Genomic DNA, 25,110 nt, shown 5'->3' with positions numbered 1-25,110 from the left:
TGCTACACAATAACCGCTTTTCTCTAAACACCTTACACAAAAATTTATCTTTTTAAATTTAAGAAAGGTTGTTCTTGAGTTAACTTTAGAGTTGAAAGCGTGAGGCCCACCAGCTTGCCTACTCTCTCTAATTAAATTAAGCTGCGATAGAGAATATTTGATGCAACCGTTGTACAGGCCTGCTCGGGTAAGCAATAATTAAAAAATAGTTAACCCTGTTAAAAACATAAAGTTTATTTAAAAACAGTCTCGCTTTTACTAATGAAAAAAGTATGAGAGTTATAGAGAGAACGATTACTCATTAAACACTACAACTCACCACGTAAAACTCTTCAGCCTTTAAAAGTATTTACCTTGCTTGCTTTAAACTTTTAAAGGACTAACATTTATTACTACCAAAAAATTAATAAGTTGAGATCCTACTATCAGACTTTAATATGCTCTCTTTTGTGGTGCAACTTAAATACTGCTACTTCCTCTGATAGATGTCATTATGACCACCAGCAATAATACACTTGAGTATAGTGGTCTGTTTCACATAAAGTATTTCAAAATATAGTTCTTATTACTGTAATATAAAATGATAAATTTAAAGTAACTTGCAACAAAAGTTAAGAAATGTTATTAAAAATATGTTTATACTTACTGATGGCAGAGTAGCTTAGTCTAAGAAGCAATTAGTTCATCTTGCAACAATTTATTGGTTACAACGTTTAATAATTTATTAGGTTCAAAAGAGGATAAAGCATTATAAATTTATCCTTAAATCTTGCCTAACTTACCGACGTCAGGCTATCATTAAAGAAGTCACGCAATGACTAATTTGAACAGTGTATAAATAACTATAATATATGCTACAAGAAAAATATTTATTTTGTAACATTTATATGAGGCATAAACTCGCAAATAAATAATGATATTTATACAATTAGTAATTTAATTTCTGCTTTAAAAAATTCTACTAATAATAACTTATAATTATATAAGGTCATATTAAGTAAAGTTTTAGTTTTGTATCATCTTGAAGTTTAAAGTTGTATATGATGAAAATGGAACTTTAAAGAACCCCTCGTTAGCATCACTTAGTAAATTTCGTAATATACCTAACTACTTTTTAACTTTTATTATTACTAAGTTAGTTGCTTACATTATTGCGTTATAAATAGTAAATTATGTAAATATATATTTAATGCAATTCCTAAAACATTTTATATTACAAACATAAGCATTAATCGAAAGATAGTTAAATTGGACAAGAAAGAGCGGCATGCTCACACCTGGCAGTTAAAAAAAATAGTGGCAATGTGCCAAGATAGAAAGTTATTCATTTTAATAAAAGCCTAACTAAATATACACCACTCTAATTTGTTAATTGAATATAACTTTAAAAATTATGTAAATAATCTCACTTAACTAAAGATTCTTTTTGTTTTACTTTAAATATATATATAATGAAAGAATTAAAAAGATAGAGAGCATAGGGATCTTTTAAAAAAAACCAACTGTATACCCCTTTATTATTTTTCTAACTTATTGTGCTTTTAATATGATGGATTTTAATAATTAAAATTACTTAAAAAAGCTAAACTATCATAAGGGAGCATCTAAGTTGTAAAAAATTAAACTTTCGTTATACACTTACTTGTGCTAAGATAATTAATCAATCTTCAGACAAGGACCCCCTTATTTTAAAATTAACTGTAAACGAATTATAAATGGAATTATGCCTACTAACTTTTACATAAAGGTTTTTTTAACTATGTTAATAGGCTGTTGTGGTAAGAGATTCTGTTGTTAATTTCTTTTATCCAGCAATACTTCTAATTATGTATACAAATATTCTATTTTTATTTATTATGGTAAGGATTCTGTTTAAAAAATTTATTAAGTTTGATCTGAGAAGTTTATCCCACGCAGTAATATAAGCTCATAATTTATAAAGCACAAAAAAATTATAAAAGTTAGGAATAAATTTAGACCTTGCTGATCACTGGCTTCTTATCAATAAATTAACTTCTACGTTTGAAGAAGGATGCAAAACTAATAAAAGTTAAATAAGTTTGTAAGTTTTCCACATTATGATAATATAACTAGTATTTTATAGGAACAAATTCAATTCGTAAGACTAGCCTCCTGCTATAGTTAATTGTACAAATCCTTCAAATCTAAAGGAGTTTAAAGTCAATCATGTGTAAAGGCTTTAATAATATATCATCTTTATTTTTATTTATTTTAATAGAAGCCTCTATAATTTTAAGAAATTTAACCAAAAGGTTAATGAGTTATCTTTCTGTGATTGATTTTAATAGCTTACGTCAACTGACAGACCTGTAATCATTTACATCATAACTTTTAGTAGTTACATTCTATCTCGTATTACTTTATATTTTAACTTTCTGAAAAATAAAGAAATCTGGAAGAATATAGTATTTTTTCTATAAACTTCCCCGTTTTCAAATCTCTCACCCGCTTACAAACCTCGTGAGTTACCTAAGTTTCCTTAAAATATAAGCTTTTATTAATATAATCATTATAAGGTCTACATAGTAATGCTCTAAGGCATCTGTGTTCTAAGGTTTTTGAAGGACTTTACAACCTTATAAAGTCGTGAGTTTTACCGATATTCTTGGAAGTCTTAGTAATTTTAATATTTCTATTATGGTTACATATATCAAATTAGTTTTCTAACTTACTATAGTCTTAAAACTTTTTCAAATACGGGATCTGAGTGCGAACTTTTTAAGCAGTGTTCTTCCCAGAACTTTTAGCCCTTTAATAAATTTATTATATTTTGTATGTTTAATAATTTTTCTATAAGCAACTTTTATTTTGGCATTATATAATATATTTGATAACGAAAACTAAATGACAATTAAATAATATCTATCATAAAGTCAACTATTAGAAAACTAGCTTACCCAGAGTATCATGTAAGTTATAGATACCTACAATTAAGTTATAATAAAGTTCTGCGATTTTAATTTACGTGACTTTTCTAAAAATGACTTAGGTTATATATTTCCCAGAACTTTTGACGTCAATACTGCATTGGTAGAGGTGTGAGTTTTATTATATTTGGAAATAGAAGCATTTCTGGATATAAATAATAAACAAAGGCGTTTTGGTAACAATAAATTAACTGTACTGGAAGATGAAGCTTTTAAAAATCTTGAACATCTTGATTATTTGTTAGTTGTTTAGTAATATATAAATGTTCTTGTTGGTTAATTTCCTTTTATAAAGTTTTAATTATTTTTAACGAAAAATTTATATTGTACTATTTTCTTTACAACTTTCTTGACAGAACAATTATTATTAACTCCTTTCTTTAATGTCTTCGAAAGCTTTTAAAGATTTTTCAGCTTTTAAAATATTTATTATTACTGTTACTGGTTAAAGAAATAAATTTTTAAAAAATGAAAAAATAAAATTAGAAAGGAGGCTGAGAAGTAATGGATTTTCTTTCGTTAACGCAACCGTCTTTTCGGAATCTACATCTTTTCAGTACTTGTAACACTTAAACCAATAAATTCAAATTAATTGCTTAATAATAGTTTCAATGTATTTTAAAATTTGTATATAAAATTGTATTACTCTTATTTATAACAATATTTTGGTTATCATGCCTTATAGCGTTATTACTGCTATTTTAAAATAAGGAAAACTTTAAAAGGATTTACACAATTGCATTAGTCGGGTTAATGTTTGACAAATTTTTTAAAATAATATCTTACCAGTTCTAAGGTTTAAATAATTTTATACCACAATATTCGGCAGGGACTTCTGGTAACTTAGTTTCATCTTTTGGATAAGCTACTATTCCACAATTTTCTAACTTGGACATGCTGTACTGATTTCTTAAAGATTGTAAAGTTAAAGCTTTTTTTTTAAACTTTTTTAAGATATTTAAGTGATAACAAACTTTCAGAACTTGGAAAAAGTACTTTTCAACAACTCCCAGTTAAAGCTTTTGGGAGCACTTTTTTTAAAATTCTATTTTAAGCGCTCCCTAATTTATTTATATTTATTAAAAAAAAAAATTTCAGCGTTATTTTGAAACTATTAATTTTTTTAATTTTTATTATCTTTACAGTTAAGGTAAACGGTAATTACTAATTTAAGTAGCAATGTTTACTAAAAGTGAAACACAAAGTAAATTCAATTATGAGTATTATACAAGTTATTGTAAGCGAAAAAAAAAAGTTAATATTTGAGATGTTAAAAACGGACTAGGGGATTGTACAACGCCAGCTATAATTCCATATATTCTCATCCAATTCGCGTATCATAGAGATATTTCCAGAAACTCCTTAACAACTTTAAATGGGAGCATCTTTAACCAACTTAAAAAACTAAAAGTACTGTAAGTTGAACTAAAGAAAATTAACAAAGTTACACTTTAGAGATTTAACGATTGAGTCATTTTTAATCTCTAGAGCTCCTTCTTCTAACTTCGTTGAAAAAATAACTTCGGACACGAACCAAGAACACTCTTTTTAAAATATTGTAATTACACTAGGCTATATTTACAAATATATTTATATAATTTTTAATAAATATAAAATTTTGGTAAATAATGATCACTCTATTAAATCAAGCGTATATTTAACCATTGTAAAATAAGGATATTGTAATTCATATTATAGCTTTCTACTACATTTACAGTTTTACTCTAACTATTTATTACAAAAAAATGACTTTGACAGAAAAAGTTTCTTGTTATTCTATTTACGAAAACAATGAAGTTTTAAAAAATTATAACATACAAACTCCTACTGGCGCAGCGGACCTCAAAATAATGAACTCTTCTATGAAAAGGTGCCCTAACGCGATCAGCGATAATTTAATTAAAAGAAAGGGTTAACTTTTAATAACTTTAATAAATTAAATAATTTTTCTATAGTTTTATTAAAAATAAAAGTATTAAAATTTTGGTTCAGAATATTTAGAATATTATACCATCTATTTCAAGTCAGAACAACAATATTATACCATCTATTTCAAGTCAGAACAACACTTTTTGTTGCAAAAATCATGTGCCGCTCGTACTGCAATAATTACATTTCGAAAGTAATTTGCGAACAGTTAAACTAGTTAATCTTAACTGTAGATTTACTTTACTTAAAATCATTGTAAGATTAAAATATTTGTAAACAGCTGGAGTTCAGTCAAAATAAGTAGTAACAAAAAATTAAGAAAAATGTAATTTAGAAAGGTAGATATGAACCGTGCTCCAAAATTTTTGAAATATAAATAGTAAAAAGACTACTTTTACCTTATAAATAAATTTTTAACAGTTGATTTTTAAAAAAAATACTAATAAAGCGTCATAATTTGCTTATATATTTTTAATTAAGGTTTAGAAAAGGGATATTTTGCAAGTATAGTTACTTTCCTTCACTATCATAGTAAGTCTTTTTAACGGTAGATATCCATTAAAATTAAATTAAGAGAATTGAAAAATTTTAAAAAATCTTTACTGGAGAAAATTATCGGTAAGCTGTGAGTATTTGGGTTCTTTGAGACTAACGCTGCCTTTTAATCATCACTAGAGCAATACTATATATATTTTGCCTTTGTGCTTAGATTGGCAGACTTTTCAGTTGGAAATGACAAGTTACCACTTAGAAAAAAATAAAAAATAGCTCTGTATTTTTTTTGTCTTAGAATGCGAGCGCCAAATAGTGTAGTATACTGACCATTCTGAACTATAAATTTTACTCCGACACATTTTCTTTAAAAATCTTCCATAACCAGTGTTTTTAAGCTTTGAATCTTACAAGTTTCAAGTTATTAATAAAGTAAAGTAACAGTTTAGGTTATAAGTAAAACGAAATATAATAAAAGTTATCTAAGTTAAAAAGTACAGCATAATTTCTTAAAAAAATAATAAGCTATGTTTAGAAAATAAAAACAGCACGCATTCCCCCTCTTCCCCTTTTTACCCTCTTTCCCACCTCCGCAACTGCAATAAATAGAAAAAAATTTATATTGAAGGTTGAGGGAATTCTATAGAGATTCTCAGTTCCTTCAGAAGAAATTCTTGATTAGCACCTATAAACAACGATAGGGGACATACTGCCGTATATAAAGCTGAAGTATTTGCACAATCCTTTTCTTCCTATTCTTCACGAAGAGGGATTAATGCCAAACAACATTTAATATTAATTTAAAAGCTTAATGTTTTACCACTTATGAAGAAATAAAGCGGTGTGGCTAGCGGGATAAATAATCTAATTACTATTATTTAGCTTTAGCCTTTATAAACGCGCTAATTAAAAGACAGAAATTATTCGCAATACCTAAATTCATTTTGACTATCACTTGGAAAGTTTTGAAACTACTTAGAGAAATCGAGTGTACATGCTTCGGGTTGTTAGACCGGTAACTCTAAGCATTCACAATGAAAATCAAAAAAAATTATAGTTTCAAATAATGCAGAAGACATTATAATGTTTATCATGCTCTGCTGTAGTTATAACCGAGAAACTTTCAATAGATAGGCCATAATATATTTCAAGGTCGCTTTTGTGAGTCTCGGCTACTGCCATAATTTGTATTTTTTACATGCATATAAAATGTATACACACATATTTTAGTTAATATACTGTATATTAGTAATTTACTATATATGTAGTTACCATATGAAAATGTAACGTGTACATAATATTTATATAATATTATTAAACATATTAATCATTTAATTTAAGTAACTTAAATATTTTTGTTCATCCGCATTTTGTTATAAATCTCACCAATTCTCATATAGAACCAATATCCTCTTTATAATTTCGTGGGGTACATAAAGAAACGATGAGGTGCTATGCATATCAATAATTGTATGTTAACGAATTCAAATAATATAACCTAAAACGTAAACCAAATGGCCCCTGCATTTAAGTTATAAACATTTTTGCAAGACTTTATTTCTGTGCAGCTATATGAAAGCCTAATTGTACCTTTAATCAATTTAAAATTAGTTCAGCGTTCCTAACTTATTTTATATGCATCTATTTCTAAAGTAGCGCGTACTACAAAGTTAAAGTTAAACCTTACTTAGAGTAAACATTGCCTTTAATTTCTTTTATTTATTAGATATCACCTGTTCTTTATGAAGCTTAATTCCTATCTTACCCTCATAAGTGTTATAAATTTAACTTTTCTAAGTTATACTTATCTAAATTCATAAATTAAAAATTGGTTTTTTAAATTCTGTAATCAAAAATAACAACAATTTTATAAAATATGTCAATTATCATAATTAGATTATTAAAATTGAACTGCACTTAATCCTAGAAGTTCAGACCTTTTTGAGATTGGAGGCAAAATATAGAAAAAAAATGAACTATTATTGAAGTCAAGTTCTTATGATTACTCTCGTATATTACTTTTTAATAACCAATATTAATTTTTATTACGTGTATACTTCCAGCTTGTTTAATATATTTAATATAATTAGGTAGCACACGAGTAATTTTCTTGCATATGCTACAACTCTGCGTGAGTATAATGTATATATCCTAGTTTACAATATGTTTATTATAACTGAAAGAAAAATACAATTTAAGGTAGCTTCAATGGCAATAACTTATAATAAAACTAATTAAAAAGTGTTATAAAAGCCTTGCCTAAAGATTAACTAAAAATTTAAGGTAAAAACTCTTGTCCTTGACGAAAAGTAGTTTACATGCACTCATGTGTTTGGAACAACCCCGGCTACGATATACATTCCGTGCCCGTCGGCACTAGGTGAGTGAGTTGCGCAGAGGAGAGGTCCCACCCAAGCTGTCTGCGCAGGCCGCCACATACACATACTCTCGTTTTAAGGCCATACGCTCCTACTCAGATGCCAATAATGATCTCACAGCATATCCTGTTATGGTTAGGAACCCAACTGTGGAATGCGGTTTCTAAGATGACCTCACAACAACAAGCGTCTAGAGTCAAGCCCAGCTTATGTCAGTAGTGACGTCGTGCGCAAAACTGATCGGCATCACTAGGAGCGGCGCGTGTTATGTGAGCATGCGCGCGCGCTCGCTGCAGCCTTGATTCTGGTTGCAGAGCCCACGGTTTGGCGGTCATAACTCCCCTAAATTATTGTGGTAGAGTACAGCACCAGCAATACTTGGCCAGAGTGTAGAAGCTAGTTCCGCATCCTCAAGGCGTTCAACCGTAATAAGTCGGAACACGGCTAGCGCCGCCACATTATAGACCTCGATCATAATTGGTAAAGTTGAGCCTGGAACTACCGACGTTGCGCTCCACACCACACCGAATATGTGCGTACTTCTAAACAGCTCCCCAACGCGTTGATGCGACACCGGGCTCTTAAGGTATCCTGAGTACCTTTTCATTATACAATGCCGAGTAGTACAGCCTTCATAATCTCACAAAATTATGGTTGCAACCGACGTGAAGCATTGCAATCTTGCGTATATTGGCATAAAGGCGGAGGTCAAAGTCGTTGTTCGACTAGGTTGTGCCAGGTGCCGATTGTGGCTAACGCTGCCACCAAATTCATTTCCGTTATGCGGTGACAAGGGCAGCGAAAGAGGTGCGAACTGGAATCCTGCAGTCCTTTCGACATCTTCCCTGCACCATACTACAGGCGTTAATGCCGGCACTTTGTATATCCGGCAGACGCAATGCCTCTTTTTCACCTGGTAACTTTTGGTGATCAGGGTCAACTGCGCACGCAGATCGTTGCCTTTAATAGTGAAGTTTTTAAGCTTTTTAAAGTACATATTTCTACTTATAAATATCAAAATTTACTTATGTCAACTTTATTTTCGTTTGTATCCCGTTTTTTGTTCTGTTTTGAGACCGTATTTGTAGTTGCTCTTCCAAAAAGTCTTCGAGTAGCTTCGTAACGAGCAACTAACGCCGGATAGGTGTAGAGAACTCCACTCTATCGACCACCGAGTCATGGTCATACCCGTATTCATCGCGAGCAGGCTGGGACTATTTTATATAGGTGAAGAAATTGGGGTTCTAACACTCGTACTGGCAACTGGAAGCAGTAACCACGCTTAAGTCGAATTGACGCGTGCATTGGTATGAGGGTCCGCGCTCGGGTTCAATGCATCTAACTTATACGAGTCTACCGTAACCCTGGATAAAACCGTTTGGGTTCGTTTTTCCGCGGAGGCCTGCCACTCTGCACTAGCAGAGTAAATGCCGAAGTGCTCGGAGAATTGTGAGTATACATGTGATCTTCCATAGCATAGTACCACTCCTCCAGTCCTCCTAGATTGAAGGGCATATTGTGAAACCCTACCATGACTTCAAATATTAGCGCCAGGGCAGTCCGTGTATAACCAACACAATCGATCGCCCTTCCCTTAACCAAAAAACCTGACGTACGGCTATTGCCCTCCAGTATGTCTATTTATCACGTAAAGTCGTTCGGCATCAGCAACTACGTTGTGGTCGCTGTTTTTTTCATCGCCCCCATGTGCTGAGTTTGGCATTTTATAACTATCATAATTATCCCTTGTGATCTCTACTAATCAAGTATTATTATAAGTTTGGGACAGTTACTACTGTGAATTACAACTTTTTTTAATTTAAACTAGTACAAATAAGAAAGAGTTAATAAAGTTCTGAACTAAGGTCAAAGGATAAAATACAAGGCCTTATTTAACTAAAATAATATATATCTATTAACTTTAAAAACAGGACAAAAAAGCAGAGGAAGAAGTAAACTACAGAACGATAAAATAAGAGATAGCAAAGAAAGAACTGCGAAGACTTAAAAAGATCGTCAAAGTTCGTATATATGCTTAACACTGTAATAAATTGAAACTTAAAGTAAAAGGAAAAAGAATTGTAGCTAAGTTTAACAGGACACGTAAAAAATAGATATAGAATTCGTTTTTTTTATATATATATTTAGTTTAAAATTAGTAAAGCAAAAATAATATTTTTATATAACAACTACGCAATAGGTGGAGTGATGCTGAGAACAAAAAGAATTTAAACTTTTTATGAAAATCAAAACAAATTCCGTTGTTCTTATAGTAGATAAATAATGATAGATATGTACAAATTTGTATATCACTTTAAATGAATATTTTAAAGGAAAGAGGGTGATTCGATGGTTGAAGTGTATAGACTAGAAAGAAAAAAAAGTCGAGTGAGGTAAGAAAGATATAGTGGAGGTTCGTGCATTGTGATGGAAAACGAGGAAAAAAACTGCTTTAAGACTAAACAATCGTGTAAATATTTTATGTTTTTTTAGGACCACATAAGTTATATTATACACGAATGTTATAAACAGTAATATATGCTTACATGCCCCTAACTATTATTTAAATTGTGGTTTGGCTGGACTCATAGGGATTAAAAACTTCCACGATAAAGAATACTGTGTGAACACACCAGTTTAATCAAATGATAGCACTTTAGAAAGTGCTGAGACATCAATTAAGAAGTAATGATATTTAGTAAAGACATTCCTTGTGACTCATATTTTTATTTATGAAGTTTTACCATTAAGTATAAAAGCAAGCATTTGATGAATATAAACATAAACAATATTTCTAAGTTTAATTGGTTTAACAATTGTGTAATTAAAGGGAGTTTTTTGTATAGTTACCCCTCCCACCCGCGTAGTCTCATAAGTTGACTGTAGCGCTTATAAAAATGAAATTGATATAAAAAAGAAATAGCAGGCCTATTGGAAAATATGGCAACTATATCAAGAAGACAAGGGAGTTAGACTCTAGGTGGTGCAGTTTAAAAAAATATAATTCTACCTAATTTAATTAATTCGTCAGCCACATATAAATAATTGACTAAACATAGTAATTTGCTTGCACAGGTTTTCATGTGTTTTCCTGCCGAACTTAAGCATAAATATGAAAGAGTTGCAGACCCGCCCCGTTTCTTGCGTTTCTTTTCTGTGGTCTTTGTTATTACCTCTCTTTTTGTGGGATCTTTTTAACTTTTGTGGCCGTATATAGAGGTGTTAAAGAAGAGGATTGACTAGAAAAGACTTCTTTTTCGTCCCTCGCTTGAAGACAATGTTTATATACAGAGAAGCTTCATAATGAGCATGTGCTTTTTTTAGTGCGTAAGTGGCACCTAGCATACTTATATTAATTAAAAGTGGGTTTTTATTTCTCTTTTGATTTTTTAGATACGTTTTCAACTTATTCATCTTTTGTAAAGCTTGCTTTATAATTTTAAATAATATGATATAGCGGCTAACGTATCTCCGAAAAGCTAAAGGAGAGAGCGGTGTTAAAGTAGTGGGTGGCGGGCAGGTTAGGAAATTCTATTACATCTCGCAGTGTAAGCTATAGTTGTCTTTTGGAAAGTAAAAAAAGGCAGTCGGATGAAGGAATTTTGCGAGGTGTCAGTAAATTTACAATATGGTAGCAGTTTAAACTTAGCACTCTCGTTAGTGAGGTGAAGTATAAATTGATCAACGATAAACAAAAGGATTTAATTCACGCCGGACCTAAATAATTTTTAAAGTGGAGTGAGTTTCATATTCATGCCTTGGGCCCGTGTGGGAGGAGGACTTAGGCCGAAGTTACTTTATATGCTAGTCAACTTGCTGAGCATAACCTATGAAGTTGCTATTATTAATAGTGGGACGCTGATTTTCATTGGAATTATTTTAATTTATATTAGAAGAGGCATTGCGCGAAAACATCTGGAGTGTTGGATCGTCACTAAAAACATAGTAGTTCTTTGTGGGTAAGGATCGGTAGTTGCTTGTTGATCTCTATGCTGCAAATTCTGGGGAAAAAGTAAATTTTGCTTATAATTATTGGTATGTGAAGAACTATTTTTAGCTTTGAAATTGAGGGTTTCTAGTAGCACGTCATATGTTTTAGTAAGGTATATACACTTTATTAGTCTTCAATTTGGTATGTATCTTAAGTGGAATTGATATTAGATTTTCATAAAAACGAATTTTTCGGGGTTGAAGTTTTAATATAAGTAAATATTGAATATATGAGCGTAGTTAAGTGTTATTATGGCCAGCAGACACTAAATCTTTAATTGGATTTTTTTTATTAGTGGCACTTTAGTGATATTTTATCAAACGACAACCCTTAAATAGTCAAGTAATCTCGCGTTCAGATGGAGTCTGCTGAATTAAATTAATGGTAGTGAGTTTACTTAGGAAAGAACTTAATTACAATTACATTTGAAGCTTAACAAACCAGCATTTGGAGCGAAACGCTAAACAAGTTCGTCAAGATATTAAGAGAAAACTCTACAACTTTGATCAACTTTACATTGAAGATCTATGACTTCTTTATTAATCTCCATGCTGCAACCTCCAAAAGATCCTAAATATAGTTGTTTAGCAGCCATAAGTTTGAGCTCACCTTATTTTTAAAGTTTCCATTTCTTTTTTAAGTTTAGCCTTATAAGTTAAAAAAAAAATTTGCTTAGGGGGGATACTATGTGGGAAACCATCGTTACCTTATAGATTTAAGAGTTTTTGGTAAGCTTTTCTATGTTGAGTAGAGCATATACAGTATTACTATAAAATATTAATATGCACCTCTACGAGATTATTAGTTCTGTGAATATAGTGCTCATATACCCGAATTCCGTGATGAAACTTTTTAAAGTTTGATTTAAATAGAAATTGATTAATGAATATATGAATTTGTCTGGGCATAATTTTTCGCATCATCGAAGGAATGCATTACAGGGAATCAGTAGTTATCCTTATATCTCTTGTGATCATGCAACTATTGTATAGAATTTGTCTTCGTAAGAGGCGACATAAAGAAATGTAGATTGAGGAATGCACGCAGAATCCCTCATAGGAATCCATTTTCTTGTCTATAACCACTTGCTCGAACCCAAAATAGTTGTCCTCCATAGTGAGTTTGAAACCTTACAGTACGGCATGGTGTATGTCGTATGGTAAGTATATGCTGGCATAATAGCACAAGGCTTTTTTGGCGGTGCGAGGTAGTATGTCTCATGTAAAAATATCTTTGTTACCTCGCAGGGCGATGCGATTTATTTCCTTTTTATAAATCTGTTCAGAATTGAGAAGGAACGCTTTCAGGTTTTTAGCTATGGGTTAGAAGCCAGTATGGTAAACCATACAAGGAATTCCGTTCATAAGACACTACAGGCTTTTTATGTGGAAAATCCTTGGGTAGCCCTGATTTGTGTATTTTTGCAAGCCCGTAAAAATAAACAAGATTGGTGTTATCAAATTCATTTACTTCTCCATCTTTAACCTTATTGCATATGAATTTTGAAGAAAATTGCTAACAAGCTGAACTTGTTTGCGTAATAAAACCTTTAGGGCAATGTATGTGTGTTCATACAAGGATTCATAATTTTTAGAAAAATTTTGGATGTGGTAACATAGGGAATCGCTCTAATTATTTTATTGAAAGAGGCCAAGTATCGCCGGATTTGGGCTCTATTCATTGTTGAACATAATATAGTATTAAGTCCACTTAGTGATTTTTAGCCCTCTGAAATATTATTCTCATCAGAAGTTAAAATCATGAAAAGTTATATTGCTCACCATGATGCCATTTATAAATTGACTTGTCACGTCAACTACTTTGGGAGTCCGGCATAGTCTGCCGTTTTGTGTTAGTACCCCTTTTAGTGATCCAGTTTTCGTCTTTGATGGTTACTTAACCTCTTGGTTTTGCTGGTTGTGGAGCTTCTCTTCGGTCTTACGGTTGATCGGTGGCCTTTGATTACGTGCGCTTGGTCGATGAACTTCTCCCTGTTGAAGTCATTGACCTTGTTTTTAATGATAACGGTAGATTAGAACTAGCTAGCTTCACCCTCTTCGTGGATCGTTAAGGTGAAGAGCATAATGAAGGTTTTTCGGTCAGTTTTTGTCCGCACTCTCACGGACTGGCTTTTTTTGTTGACAAGAAAGTTTTTCGTAATTTTTTTTTTGGCCAGTTTTTTATTCTTCTCTCTGAAGCGTTTTCTGACCAGTGCATCATAACTGTCTGTCTCAAAGCCATTTTGCTGGCCTTTAATTTTCTCTTTAGGATTAAGTTGTTTTTTAAGATTCCTTCACAGCACTAATATTTTAAACTCACCGAGTTTGTGACCCCATTATGTCAGGATAGCATCCGTGAGGAAAATTTTATTGATATAACGTCTATTCCTAGCTGGTCTTCTGATAGAATTGTCATGTACTTAAGTATACTTTCTGAAAATTTATGTTCATATAAATTATTTTTCAACTGTTCTATCTTTACTTTTAACTTACAAAAGTATTGGTGCATTTCTTGTTATACTCCTTTTTGTTATGCTCAGTGTATATTAAGAGCTTGGAGCACGTAAGGGGTCCCCCTTCTAAGAAGTAAAAATCGATGATTCGCTTGATTCAAGATTAAAGACTTTGTTGCCGTTCCATTCCCTGGCAGACTTTAAGACTTACCAAGGCGTAGAGCTCTTGAATTCATGAAAAAAGATTTTTCCTTGTTTCGAAGTGGGACAAAAAATTTGTCCCACAAGCTCCTTGTGCAGTTCTATGATTATTTATTGTGGGAGTTTTTTTAGTTTTCTATTGACATGTCTTTTTATAAGACTAGGTTTTACCAGGAACTTTCCTAGTTTGCCCTAGGGTAGGATTGTAAATTTTTTACTAAAATTCAAGTGTGGCAACTAAAGGTTTTAAATTAGTTAGAAAGCTTATAATTAATTTAATTGAATCAGGTTATAATGCAAACTTTTAAAAATAAGGCGGCCCCTATAGTTTAGGGCCCCCTTTCATTGTCAATAAAAACACCCCGGTTTGAATTGCCCATAGAACTCGCAAAAGTTCTGGGCAATCTTTTATACAAGCTGTGACTTGCATATATAGGTTTTCTAACAAATTTTTAAAGTGCCTGTACTATTTTGGGTTTTTTATATCTCGCATTTGTTGTTTACCCTCACACGTGGTGTAAATTAAACCTTAGCAGTTAATAAGATATAAAACAAGAAGCTTTATTGAAGGTGGAGCAACCGCTCACCCTCTCACCCTGCTGACCAAACCATGAAGGCAAGTTCAAAAGTAAGGTAGGCTTCTTCATTCAGATATAAACTTTATGCCAACGTTGACGTTTAGGTTTTATTTGGCAATTAACAGCTTTTAATTATAGGAGGTAAGTTTAAAAACACATAACTAGAGGGTATAATAAGGAAAAATCAATCATCTTTGAAGCGGTCCGTGAATTGAAGGGTTTACCTTAAAGAGTTGCTGCGTGGAGAAGTAACTAAGTTGATGAGTACTAAAGCTAAGGCACTTAAAAAACTTGAGTCAAGAAATAATAGAATTAGTGTTATATTGCTAGATACATAAAAAGTGATTTAGAAGGAGAGCGACACCACTTTGCGAATGATAGAAAAAAAATTGAAATTTAAGGAACGTGAGAATTTATTTTGGGTTTATATAATAGAGCCAATTAATGAACTATAAACAGATTTACATCAATGTTAAAAAAATCTGAACATAGGCTGCAGTTGCAACGGAAATTAGAAAAATGAGTAAAACGATAATCTACAAGATTTTGAAAAGCAATGAGTAAACAGAGAAAACGGGTATAATGAAAGAGGGTGTAATTACTATAAAATTCAGGGGCATCGGAGTATTTACTTCTTTAGACAACGCGAAATACTATATACTTCTGAATTGGTAAAAGCATGCATTCACATTGTTATATGGCAAAGGGTTTATTGGTGTGTATACTTCTCTTTAATGTCCAAAACATAACTTTTAAAAAAGCTTGCTTGCGAGAAGTACAAGGTCATCTTTTAAAGCAAATTTTTTTAATTTTAAGGCCTCGCATCACTCAACTTAAAACTATTTAAAGGCCCAAAATTTCGACAAGAGAAGAATTTGTAACTAAAGATGTTGAGACTCAAAAGCAGAAAGAGTTCGATGAAGATAATAAGGCGCGCCAAATTTACAAACGAAGAAAAAATAGAATAATTAAAAGTGTAATAGGCTAATAAGTAGAATTTGTTATACACGAAATAATAATACATGAAAAAGAGAAAGGGCTAGTCAATATAACTACGAAAAAAATTTGGTAAACAAGGTTACAACCAAAACCAAGGTCATATATATAAAAAGAGCAGCGAGGCGCGCTTTACTATAAAAATATAACAAGGATCGAGGAACTCCACACTGGGCGCAAGTCTTTTTATCCAAGAACTGTCCCCGTGCCCCAAAACAAACCGCAATAAAGGTTTGTAACTTCGCAAGTACAAAGATACGATAGTTTTGTTGCTGCTTTGGCTAGATTAATGAAAACATAGTTCTTGCGCTAAGTAATTACTTATAATTTAATGATTTTATTTCTCGAACTAAGTACTTATTAAAACACTTAACACCTAGTTAGTTGGTGCCAACAACAAGGGACTTAAAGGATACATGCTTTATTTTTATAACACTGGGATGGCACCACTCCGCTACCTAGCAGCCCAGTTTGTATTCTTCGTATTAATACCCTAAACCATATTTTGATTCGGATTAGTCCTTTAACTACTTTTTTTTTCAATAAATATTACTTATAACTACAATCAGTGACATGTGGTGTTCTATATGTTTAATCTCGTAAAAGAGCGTGCCAACTACTTACGTTTGCAAGTTATTTAGATTTGTGAAATCTAGAGATCTACAGAAAAACACTTTTTATTAGTCAATTTTCTTTCTTCCAAACCATTTACCCCACTATATAAGAATGGCATTAAAACAATTTTTGTAAGAATAGCTTTACTAATCTCACTACGCTCAAAGTGTTTTGATTCTTCTTGGGTCAAGGAGACTTTTACGATAACAATAGCACTGCATCTCAAGCCCTAAACCTCCAAGTTTTCAATGTTAAGCAACCAATAAGAGCAGTAGTTATGAAGGTCAGTGTAAAGATTGCCTGCTCTCATATTTTTATTTACTTTCTTGCTTCGGTGTTATATTATTATTATAAAATGTCTGAGGAGAAGAGTTATGATTACGATTTAGTTGTTATTGGAGGCGGTTCTGGAGGTATGGCGACAGCTCGTAGAGCTGCCGAGTACGGCGCTAAAGTTGCTCTGATTGAAAAAGGGGCGTTAGGAGGGACCTGTGTAACTTATAATAATTGATTATACAAAAAAATATTATTAGGAGAGAGAACTAGTAATAATTATATTTTACAATAATTTCATTATCTTTATCAGGTGAATGTTGGATGTGTTCCTAAGAAAGTGATGTATAATGCTGCTTTGCATGTGGAGATGATGCACACACTTAAAGATTATGGATTTAATTCAGAATTTAAGCATTTTAACTGGAAGTTATTACACTATTCTACTTTGTAGCTTATAATTGAGAACTTTTTAAAGTTTATTAAAAATTAAAAGAACTAAATCATTTTTAAGTACTACTGCAGCATCCTCATTTATTCTTTTAATTATATATAACGAAGTTACTATTTCTAGCTTTTAATTAAATACTAATACTACTTCTATGGTTTATAAACTTGTTATACATTTTTAGTATAACTTTATTTTATTATCATTTACATTTTAGAATTTCTGCTATTGCCTATTTCTACTGTCTATATGAAATTTATAAATTCGTATTACTTTTTTATTTATCTGGGCTAATATTAGGAATTGGAAATTTTTTTTTATAGAATTAATTATATATTACCAGTAAAAATTTTGGAAAGTTTTTTTTTATGTATTATTTATTAAACGGTTAGCAAAGTTAAATAGTTTCTGTGGTTCTAAAACAGTAACTTTTGTATATGATAAGAAGTAAATTACTGGTATTGCTATATATTTATTTTAAAAATAAATTTTCTAGTTTTCTAATAGAATTTAAGATTCTTATTTGTAGATTATTATAATAAATATTTTAGCTTTGAATAAGTATATTTTTGGAAATATACTATAAAAATTTTTAAATTTTTTTTTCAAAGTTTTTTTTATTATACTTTATTATCATTTATTATTATTAAAATCAAAAGTAATTTTAGTTTTTCCTTGAGTAAAAAAATTGTAATATAATTTTTTTTCCTTTTTTTTGTGTATGTAGCCATTTAAAAACTAAACGCGATAATCTTGTCAAAAATCTGAATGAAGTTTACGAAAAAAATTTAAAAAAAGGTTACTTTGCGACTTTACAAAGTCATTAAAGAAGTTTATAGATTCATATTAAAATTTGATTCAAAATTTACTTAAAAAAATATTATCTTAAATTAAAGTTTTCGATCTAAATTAAATAAATTTAAGTTGCCCTATTCTTGGGTATATTATTTAAAAAATTTTTAATTTGTTACGATTATTTGGAATTTGGAGATTATTTTATTTTATTTTATTTTTTATTATAATAAACTTTCTTTATGATTTAAAAAATTTAAATTATGGTTTAATATGCCTTATACATGATTTTTTCTTTTAATTTTTTTCTTTAAACTAATTTAATATGATACTTTACTAAAAATAATTTACAATGTAGTTTTATACTAAATTTTATTCGGAATTAATTTCATACGAATTCACTTAGTTTTATTATAAGTTCCCCTCCACTTTTTAATTTATTTTTAAATATTAACTTGAAACTTTTTACTAGTATTAATTAGTTTAAACTTTATTATTATTTTTATTACTCTGATATTTTTTTAAAAATATTTTTTTCTGGGCATTTTATTTTTTTATTTTTTACGTAATAAGATAATTTTACTTTTGTTAATTATTAAAATATTTTTGTATTTGAATTTATATAATTTTTTTCTAAAACTAATTAGTTTTGCTCTAATATATGAATATTCTGTCTTTATTACTAATTTATGATATATTTAGTAAAATAAATTTCTTTTTAAAGGTCTTATTATTAGATTGTAGTAATAATAATTATTTTTTTAAATAAAATTTAATTTAAACTTAAAACTTATTTTGGAAATTCTAAGTTAAAATTCATGTACTATTAAAAGAATTTTAAATTTTATTAATATTTATTAAACAGCAAACATAACTAGAATTACGGGAATCGCTTGTTTTGTGGATAATCACAAACTTCAAGTGAACAATAGTTTTTATACGACAAAAAAAATCGTGATAGCCACTGGTTATTTATTTTTGTTACTACTGGTCATTTATTATAATCGCTGTTCGTCACTTTTATTACCGCTTTTTATTAGGTTTTTAGTTTTTATATGTATTATGATTATATCTTTTTATTTTTTATTACAGTTAATTATTATTTTTCAATTTTTTATTTTAAGAAGAATTAAGTTGGTACTGCAAATTATTGGCAATACGTCATAGGTTTACGCTCTTTAATTTATGCCACGTGTTTCTTTATACCATTACTATTTCAGTTATTATTTCTTTATGGCCTACGAGCGAACAGTATTGGTATTCTTTATTATGTAATAAGAGATTATTGGTAGTTAACATAGTTTATGGGTCGAAAAGGTCATTTTCAAAAGCTTTGCGGACTGCTGTATGCCTGAAACCTTTTTGCTAGTCTCAACTTCGGCTTCCGGAAACTTTATATGTATATAAAAAAATACACCAATGAGATAGTGGGAAAGATTTAATTATTCCGGATTAACTAAATTTGTCGTTTGTAATTAGACAATGTATTGAATAAAAAGATTGCAGTTTATTAACTGACTACCAAAGCAATTAGAGAGTAGCCAATAAAGTTCAACGTGGCTGCTTTTATTATTAAAAACTTGTTTAGAAATATTATGGTACCTGTAATATTTACTTATTAAATTTGCAGTTATCAGCTGAGAATGTACCAAAAAAAATTATTATTTTGCTATAAAATTTTTTTTCCGAGTCGACTTTATATTGTAAGGAAAAGTGTATTAAGGATTAATGAAGAAGTAATAAATATGTATATCTTGGAATATTTAGGAACTTTTGTTTTTGATAAAAATTGTGTTGCTCCTAAGTACTTATTAAAAAATTTGAATTTTTATGCAGTATTATTAATTAATAAACTAGTATCCCTTATTTGTTTAATATTGCTAGCTAACGATATTTTATTGGTCACTTATAATTAAGTTCGCATCGTTTCATTGGTTTTCAATTGCATTGTGAATTTTGATTACTCTCTTAAGCCTTTAGTAGCTTTTATTCTTTTTAGAGTTAAAATAATATTCACTAGCGGTTAAAAATGGCTAAAGTATTGATATTATTACGATTAAAAAAAATTTTACTAGACTTTTTTTGTCTTGTTTATTGTAATAATAACAAAGAAAACAATATTTAAATGGAACTTAATAGTTTTTACTTAAAAAACCTTCATAATAAGAATATATTAAAAAAAATACAAATAAAATTCCTATATTTTTTCTTTGCCAACAGGTAGTAGGCCACGCGTTCCTACGAACATTGAGGGCAGCGGGTTGGGCATCACTTCTGATGGATTTTTTGAGCTTGACTGCCTGCCGAAGAAAAGTGTTATAGTTGGTGCAGGGCAGGCTTATTTTTATAATAAATGTTTATTATAGTAGAATTGAGCGTTATTACTTTTGAAAATTTTAAGTTATAATGAGATAATAATAACTATTACACTTAAAAATAATTTTTTTTGGAAGTTAAAAAATGTATTAACTAATAAAATATTTATATTTGAGCAAACTTTCTCGTCACACCTTTTTTTTTTTAATGAAGTTATATTGGAGTTGAACTCGCTGGGATCCTCTCTCTTCTCGGGAGTAAAACTTATATGTCCATTCGGCACGCCTCCATTTTGCGCACGTTTGACGAACTTTTGCAAAGCGTTGCTATGGAAGAGTTGGAGAAAAACGGCGTTAATTTTTGTATAACTAATTTTTATTTCTTTATTATTTCTGGCTATAAACAAGAATATGAAGATCATCAGAAGCATACCTTTTTCTTAAAAAAATTTCAAAGAAAAATATTTTAAATACTCACGAACTTATTTACAGTGAGAAATAGCCACGTGACTCGAGTGGCCAAATCTACTGACGGCACTTTAGTGGTGGACCTTTCCTATAAGAATGAAGCACTTCGTTTGAGTGATGTTGATGTATTAATATGGGCCATTGGGCGGGATCCCAACACAGAGGATTTACAATTATCCAAAGTCCATGTGGACCTTACGAGCACCGGTCATATTAAGGTGCTTTTTATTGGTTAATCATACGTAAATGGATACAGTTTGAAAATTATATGACTCCACACTAACAGTTAACCCGGTTCTTTGTTCATTATTTGGTATAAAAAATATTAATAGACAAGGAGAAAAGAACAAAGTTACGGCAGACACTATAAAGTGCTTGTTTTAGACTTAGTATTTTAAGAAGGATCGGTTTTTTGGCTATTGAAAGGACCGTTTTTCACCAATAAAAATAAGTAGTTGCCCCCTATTGCCTCTAAAAAACCCTTTATTATTACTGCATTCTGAAGATATAAGATTTTTACTAATGAAAGGTTTTTATAGCAATTAGTTCAAAACTGTAATAACCTTTATTTATATAAAAAGTATTTTGGCGTGTAACGAATAATGTATTTTGAAAGGTTAATGCGTATCAAGAAACGAGCGCCAGTAATATATATGCGTTGGGCGATGTGTGTGGAATATTCCAGCTTACACCCGGTCCAACTTATTATTTTTATTTACTTTATTATAAACGTTGTAATAGTTTGCACAGACCAACTTTTTTTGAAAACTATTAATTGTGCTTATTTTCATTTCTTTATCTGCAAACTATATTGAAGTTGCCATTGCTGCCGGGAGACTCCTTGCGGAAAGGCTTTACAATAACAAACCGTATGCAAAGTTTGAATATAAGAATGTTCCTACCGTAATATTTACTCATCCCCCCCTTGGTTTATTATTATATTTACTATTATTATCATTTATTTTATAAAAAGCTAACTTAGGAATACGAACAACTTTAATAACAAATAGTTTAGGTTACTTAGTTTGGCGTAGTGAAGGTTTTATAAAGTTTAATTAAGTATTTATTTCAGGCACCACACCTTTCAATAGTTATTTACCTGATGAATAATAAAAAAAAGTTTTAAAGATTTAAGGGTCAGATTAGCACTTTGCAGACTTCCTTTTAATAGATCACAAATTTGTTTTTATAAGTTTTTAGTATTCTTTAGAATTTGCTTTCTCTTGGTAATTGCAGATTTATTTTAAAAAAAAAAGATTTTTAGTTACACAGCGGCAGAGGCCGGAGAGTTTATATAAAGTTGCTAGTAATAATTTTGAAAGTGTCGTTAGACGATAACTGCAAATATTTTTTCAATAACAACCCCAACCTATTATGCAGGAAAATTTTTTAACAAAGTTAGGTTCGACATTTTGGAGTTATGATAACATTTATATTTGGAGTTATGTGAAGGAAGACTTGCTAAAAATAGCTATTTTTCTTGTTAAGTTTATAGTAAATTGGGACGTCCGTGAAAAAAAAGATTAAAAAAATTTAATAACCGTCATAATTGTTTTAAGTAATTAATTTTATTTTTTATTGTTTTGTTTTTAAAGGGTCCGTTGGTGTTTCTGAAGAGGAAACAATTCGCGAATATGGAAACGAACACATTAAAATATACCAATCAAGATTTACCCCTTTATTTAACGCCATTACTAACAAGAAAACTCAATCTGCTATAAAACTTATCTGCTACGGTTGTGGCAAATAATTATAATTAGGATGGACTTTCTTATGAACACACTAACAGGTAAAAGCGAAAAAGTTATCGGTCTTCATATAGTTGGTTCTGGTGTTGATGAGATGTTGCAGGGGTTTGCGGTGGCCATAAAGATGGGAGGTCGCCTTATATGTCTTTACAGTTATATATGTAGAGGCTGTATTACGCTAATAGTGAAAAACTATTTTATCTTACATATTATATTCTGTTAGTTATTACAATTTATTTTTAAACTTTTATTGTATTTTTGAATTTATTTTATTACTATAGCTACTAAAGCTGACTTTGACGCGTGTTGCGCAATCCATCCGACTAGCTCGGAGGAAATTGTTACTATGCGTTAAAAAAATTCAAAAAAAAAAACTTAAAATAAAAATTCTATTTGGATTATAATTTGTAAACACGCTTCTATAGAAAACTTTAGGCATGAAAAAATAGAATTTTAGTAGAGCGATTTTACCGTGTATACTATTTTTATATAAAATATATAATTATAGGCAGTGGTTAGTGTAATGTGTTTTTTTTTCATTCAACGACTTTTTAGTACCCCATTAATTCAACTCAGGAGGCTCATAGTTTAAAATGTTGCTTTTGGCATTTCAGTGTTATTAAAATTTTTTACAGCATTAAGATGATGATATTCAGTTTCATGTTCAGTAGCTCTGTCCCATTCCCAAGGATTGGTTTGAGGGGTTAAAGAGCTCGCTATTCCCAGTAAACACAACAATAAAAGTTTAACCATTCGGTAGGGATGAAAGAACAACCTCTGGAGAGTTGCCAATATTTAAATATCACGAAAATAGATAATTATTACCTTTTACTTAATTAACCTGCTATCAATTTCATGTTTTTAATTTATTACATTGCAGCTACAATATAAGAGGTGCAAGCTGCTTCTAATACCTTGCTAGGGTCAAAAGAGCGCAATATTAAATAAATTCTGACGTGTGTTACTAAAAATTTTCTATTTTATATATACATAAAATTTTTTATATTTTTTATTTAAAGAACTTAATTAAAACGTTTAACCCAACTCAACTGTGGCCCAAATATAAACCTTGCATAAAAATTTTGAGCGGTCACTTATAACTGGTTATCTTAAATATTAGAGTTTATGAGGTTTTTAAAGGATTTGATTCAATTGCGTCATCCCTTTACTTTAATTAAAAATAATTTATGCTTACTTAAATAAATTTATAAAGTGAGACTTTTGACGACATAAATTATTCTTTAAGTAATTATGAGGTACATTTAAAAAATAAACTCTATATAAAATTATGGTTTTTTAAGGCTTTGAAGATGGATCTTTGGTCAGAAAATTTTCCTACACATTGCAAATGTCAATGCTTCATTTATTTTTGTACATACTTGGGATTCAATTAGCTGTTACCTCAACAGGGTTTGCTCTCACAGAGCGTTGGCTTCCTACCAAGTCTAAACCCACTTCTTCTGAACCAGCATGCAAGATGAAGGCTGTCCATCGTAAAAACTAGAAGATTTAAAGCTCGTTACATAAGTGTAGTGGAAGAAAAAAAAAATTTATTAGTAATTATAAGTATTTTTAAAAATTTTATGTTAAATAAATATAATTTGTTTATTCATAAAATAGCTTGTATGTGGATGCCAAGTTATCTGTGGCTTCACGTCCAAAAACTGTTAGTGTTCAGGGAGTTAGCCCTACAGTAGTCCCAAGGGAGGCCTCACAGATATGAAAATTATTTTGTTTTCTAAATTTTCAAATCAGATAGAAGTTAAAGTTTAGTGTGACCCGTATCCTAATATCAATAAGCAACAAGTGTTCAGAAATTTACCGTATTTTTTATTTTATTTAAAAGTAAAAAATTTAAAAGTTAAAGGGTCTGAGAGACCTACTGCCACTACTGTAGGGTTAAACTTGTGGGCTTATACCAAGTAACACCCCTTTCTTCCAGCTCGAGTAGAAATCGCTTGGTATAAAAGTTTGTTTAACATCCTCTTCTATGTGTGAACTTGCAAGCAAAAATCTACAAGGAAAGAATTATACAGGCAATATATCGTAAAAAAAGAAATAAAGGGGCAAGAGTAAGCTGAGGTAAATTAAAACTCCTATGAAGTTAGCATTTTATTTTAACATATTTTACTAGGTACTAACATAAGAAATTCTATCGTGATGTTAACAAATTTACAGGAAAAAATTCTTTCAACTGGTATAGTTAAATAATATCTTTAAAAATCATATTAAAAAAAATATATATTAAAATCCTGTTAACCACTGTAAGAATTTTTTTTTGGCAGTTTAGTGCAGTGGTCACTTTTTCTGCGTTATTCGTTATTAAATCATTTATGTGGTTCAGTGACTTACAAAAATTTTTGATAAATTCAAAGTAAAGAGCTAAAATAAGAGTTTACTCTATCTGTTCTTTCTTCTTGGATCGTGATATTCAGTTGTACTGAAAATGAGGTTGGATACATGCCGCCATCATACCGGGACTGAGG

At 30.2% G+C, this 25,110-nt stretch overlaps 1 protein-coding gene across 8 annotated transcripts; it reads left to right on the top strand.

Annotated features, from left to right (window-relative positions):
• The first annotated feature begins 16,746 nt into the window (after positions 1–16,746).
• On the top strand, positions 16,747–22,992 carry LOC135145213 (glutathione reductase, mitochondrial-like). 8 transcript variants are annotated; one of them, XM_064077325.1, is made up of 13 exons: positions 16,747–16,863; positions 16,970–17,073; positions 17,167–17,282; positions 18,029–18,099; positions 18,959–19,060; positions 20,314–20,425; positions 20,623–20,771; positions 20,901–21,094; positions 21,493–21,571; positions 21,694–21,804; positions 22,472–22,612; positions 22,666–22,755; positions 22,906–22,992. In XM_064077325.1, the coding sequence occupies exons 2-13, from the start codon at positions 16,996–16,998 to the stop codon at positions 22,977–22,979; spliced, it is 1,317 nt and encodes a 438-aa protein (XP_063933395.1). In that variant the 5' UTR covers positions 16,747–16,863; positions 16,970–16,995; the 3' UTR covers positions 22,980–22,992. The 8 variants fall into 8 exon arrangements, 7 of the variants coding, with proteins under 7 accessions (XP_063933395.1, XP_063933394.1, XP_063933396.1 ...); XM_064077324.1 differs by having other exon boundaries at positions 16,948–17,073; XM_064077326.1 differs by lacking the exon at positions 16,970–17,073.
• Positions 22,993–25,110: the final 2,118 nt, after the last annotated feature.

The sequence above is a fragment of the Zophobas morio genome, unplaced genomic scaffold (assembly GCF_036711695.1).
Source record: "Zophobas morio isolate AGI-343-1 ecotype UQ-CSIRO unplaced genomic scaffold, CSIRO_AGI_Zmor_V1 ptg000133l, whole genome shotgun sequence".
NCBI lineage: Eukaryota > Metazoa > Arthropoda > Insecta > Coleoptera > Tenebrionidae > Zophobas > Zophobas morio.
This window is presented reverse-complemented; position numbering and strand designations above follow the sequence as displayed.

Coding starts and splice junctions, on each gene's coding strand:
- LOC135145213 (XM_064077323.1), top strand. CDS start 16,936: ATGTCTGAGGAGAAGAGTTATGATTACGATTTAGTTGTTATTGGAGGC. Junction 17,074..17,166: donor GGGCGTTAGGAGGGACCTGT/GTAACTTATAAT, acceptor TATCTTTATCAG/GTGAATGTTGGATGTGTTCC. Junction 19,061..20,313: donor AAAAATCGTGATAGCCACTG/GTTATTTATTTT, acceptor CTTTGCCAACAG/GTAGTAGGCCACGCGTTCCT.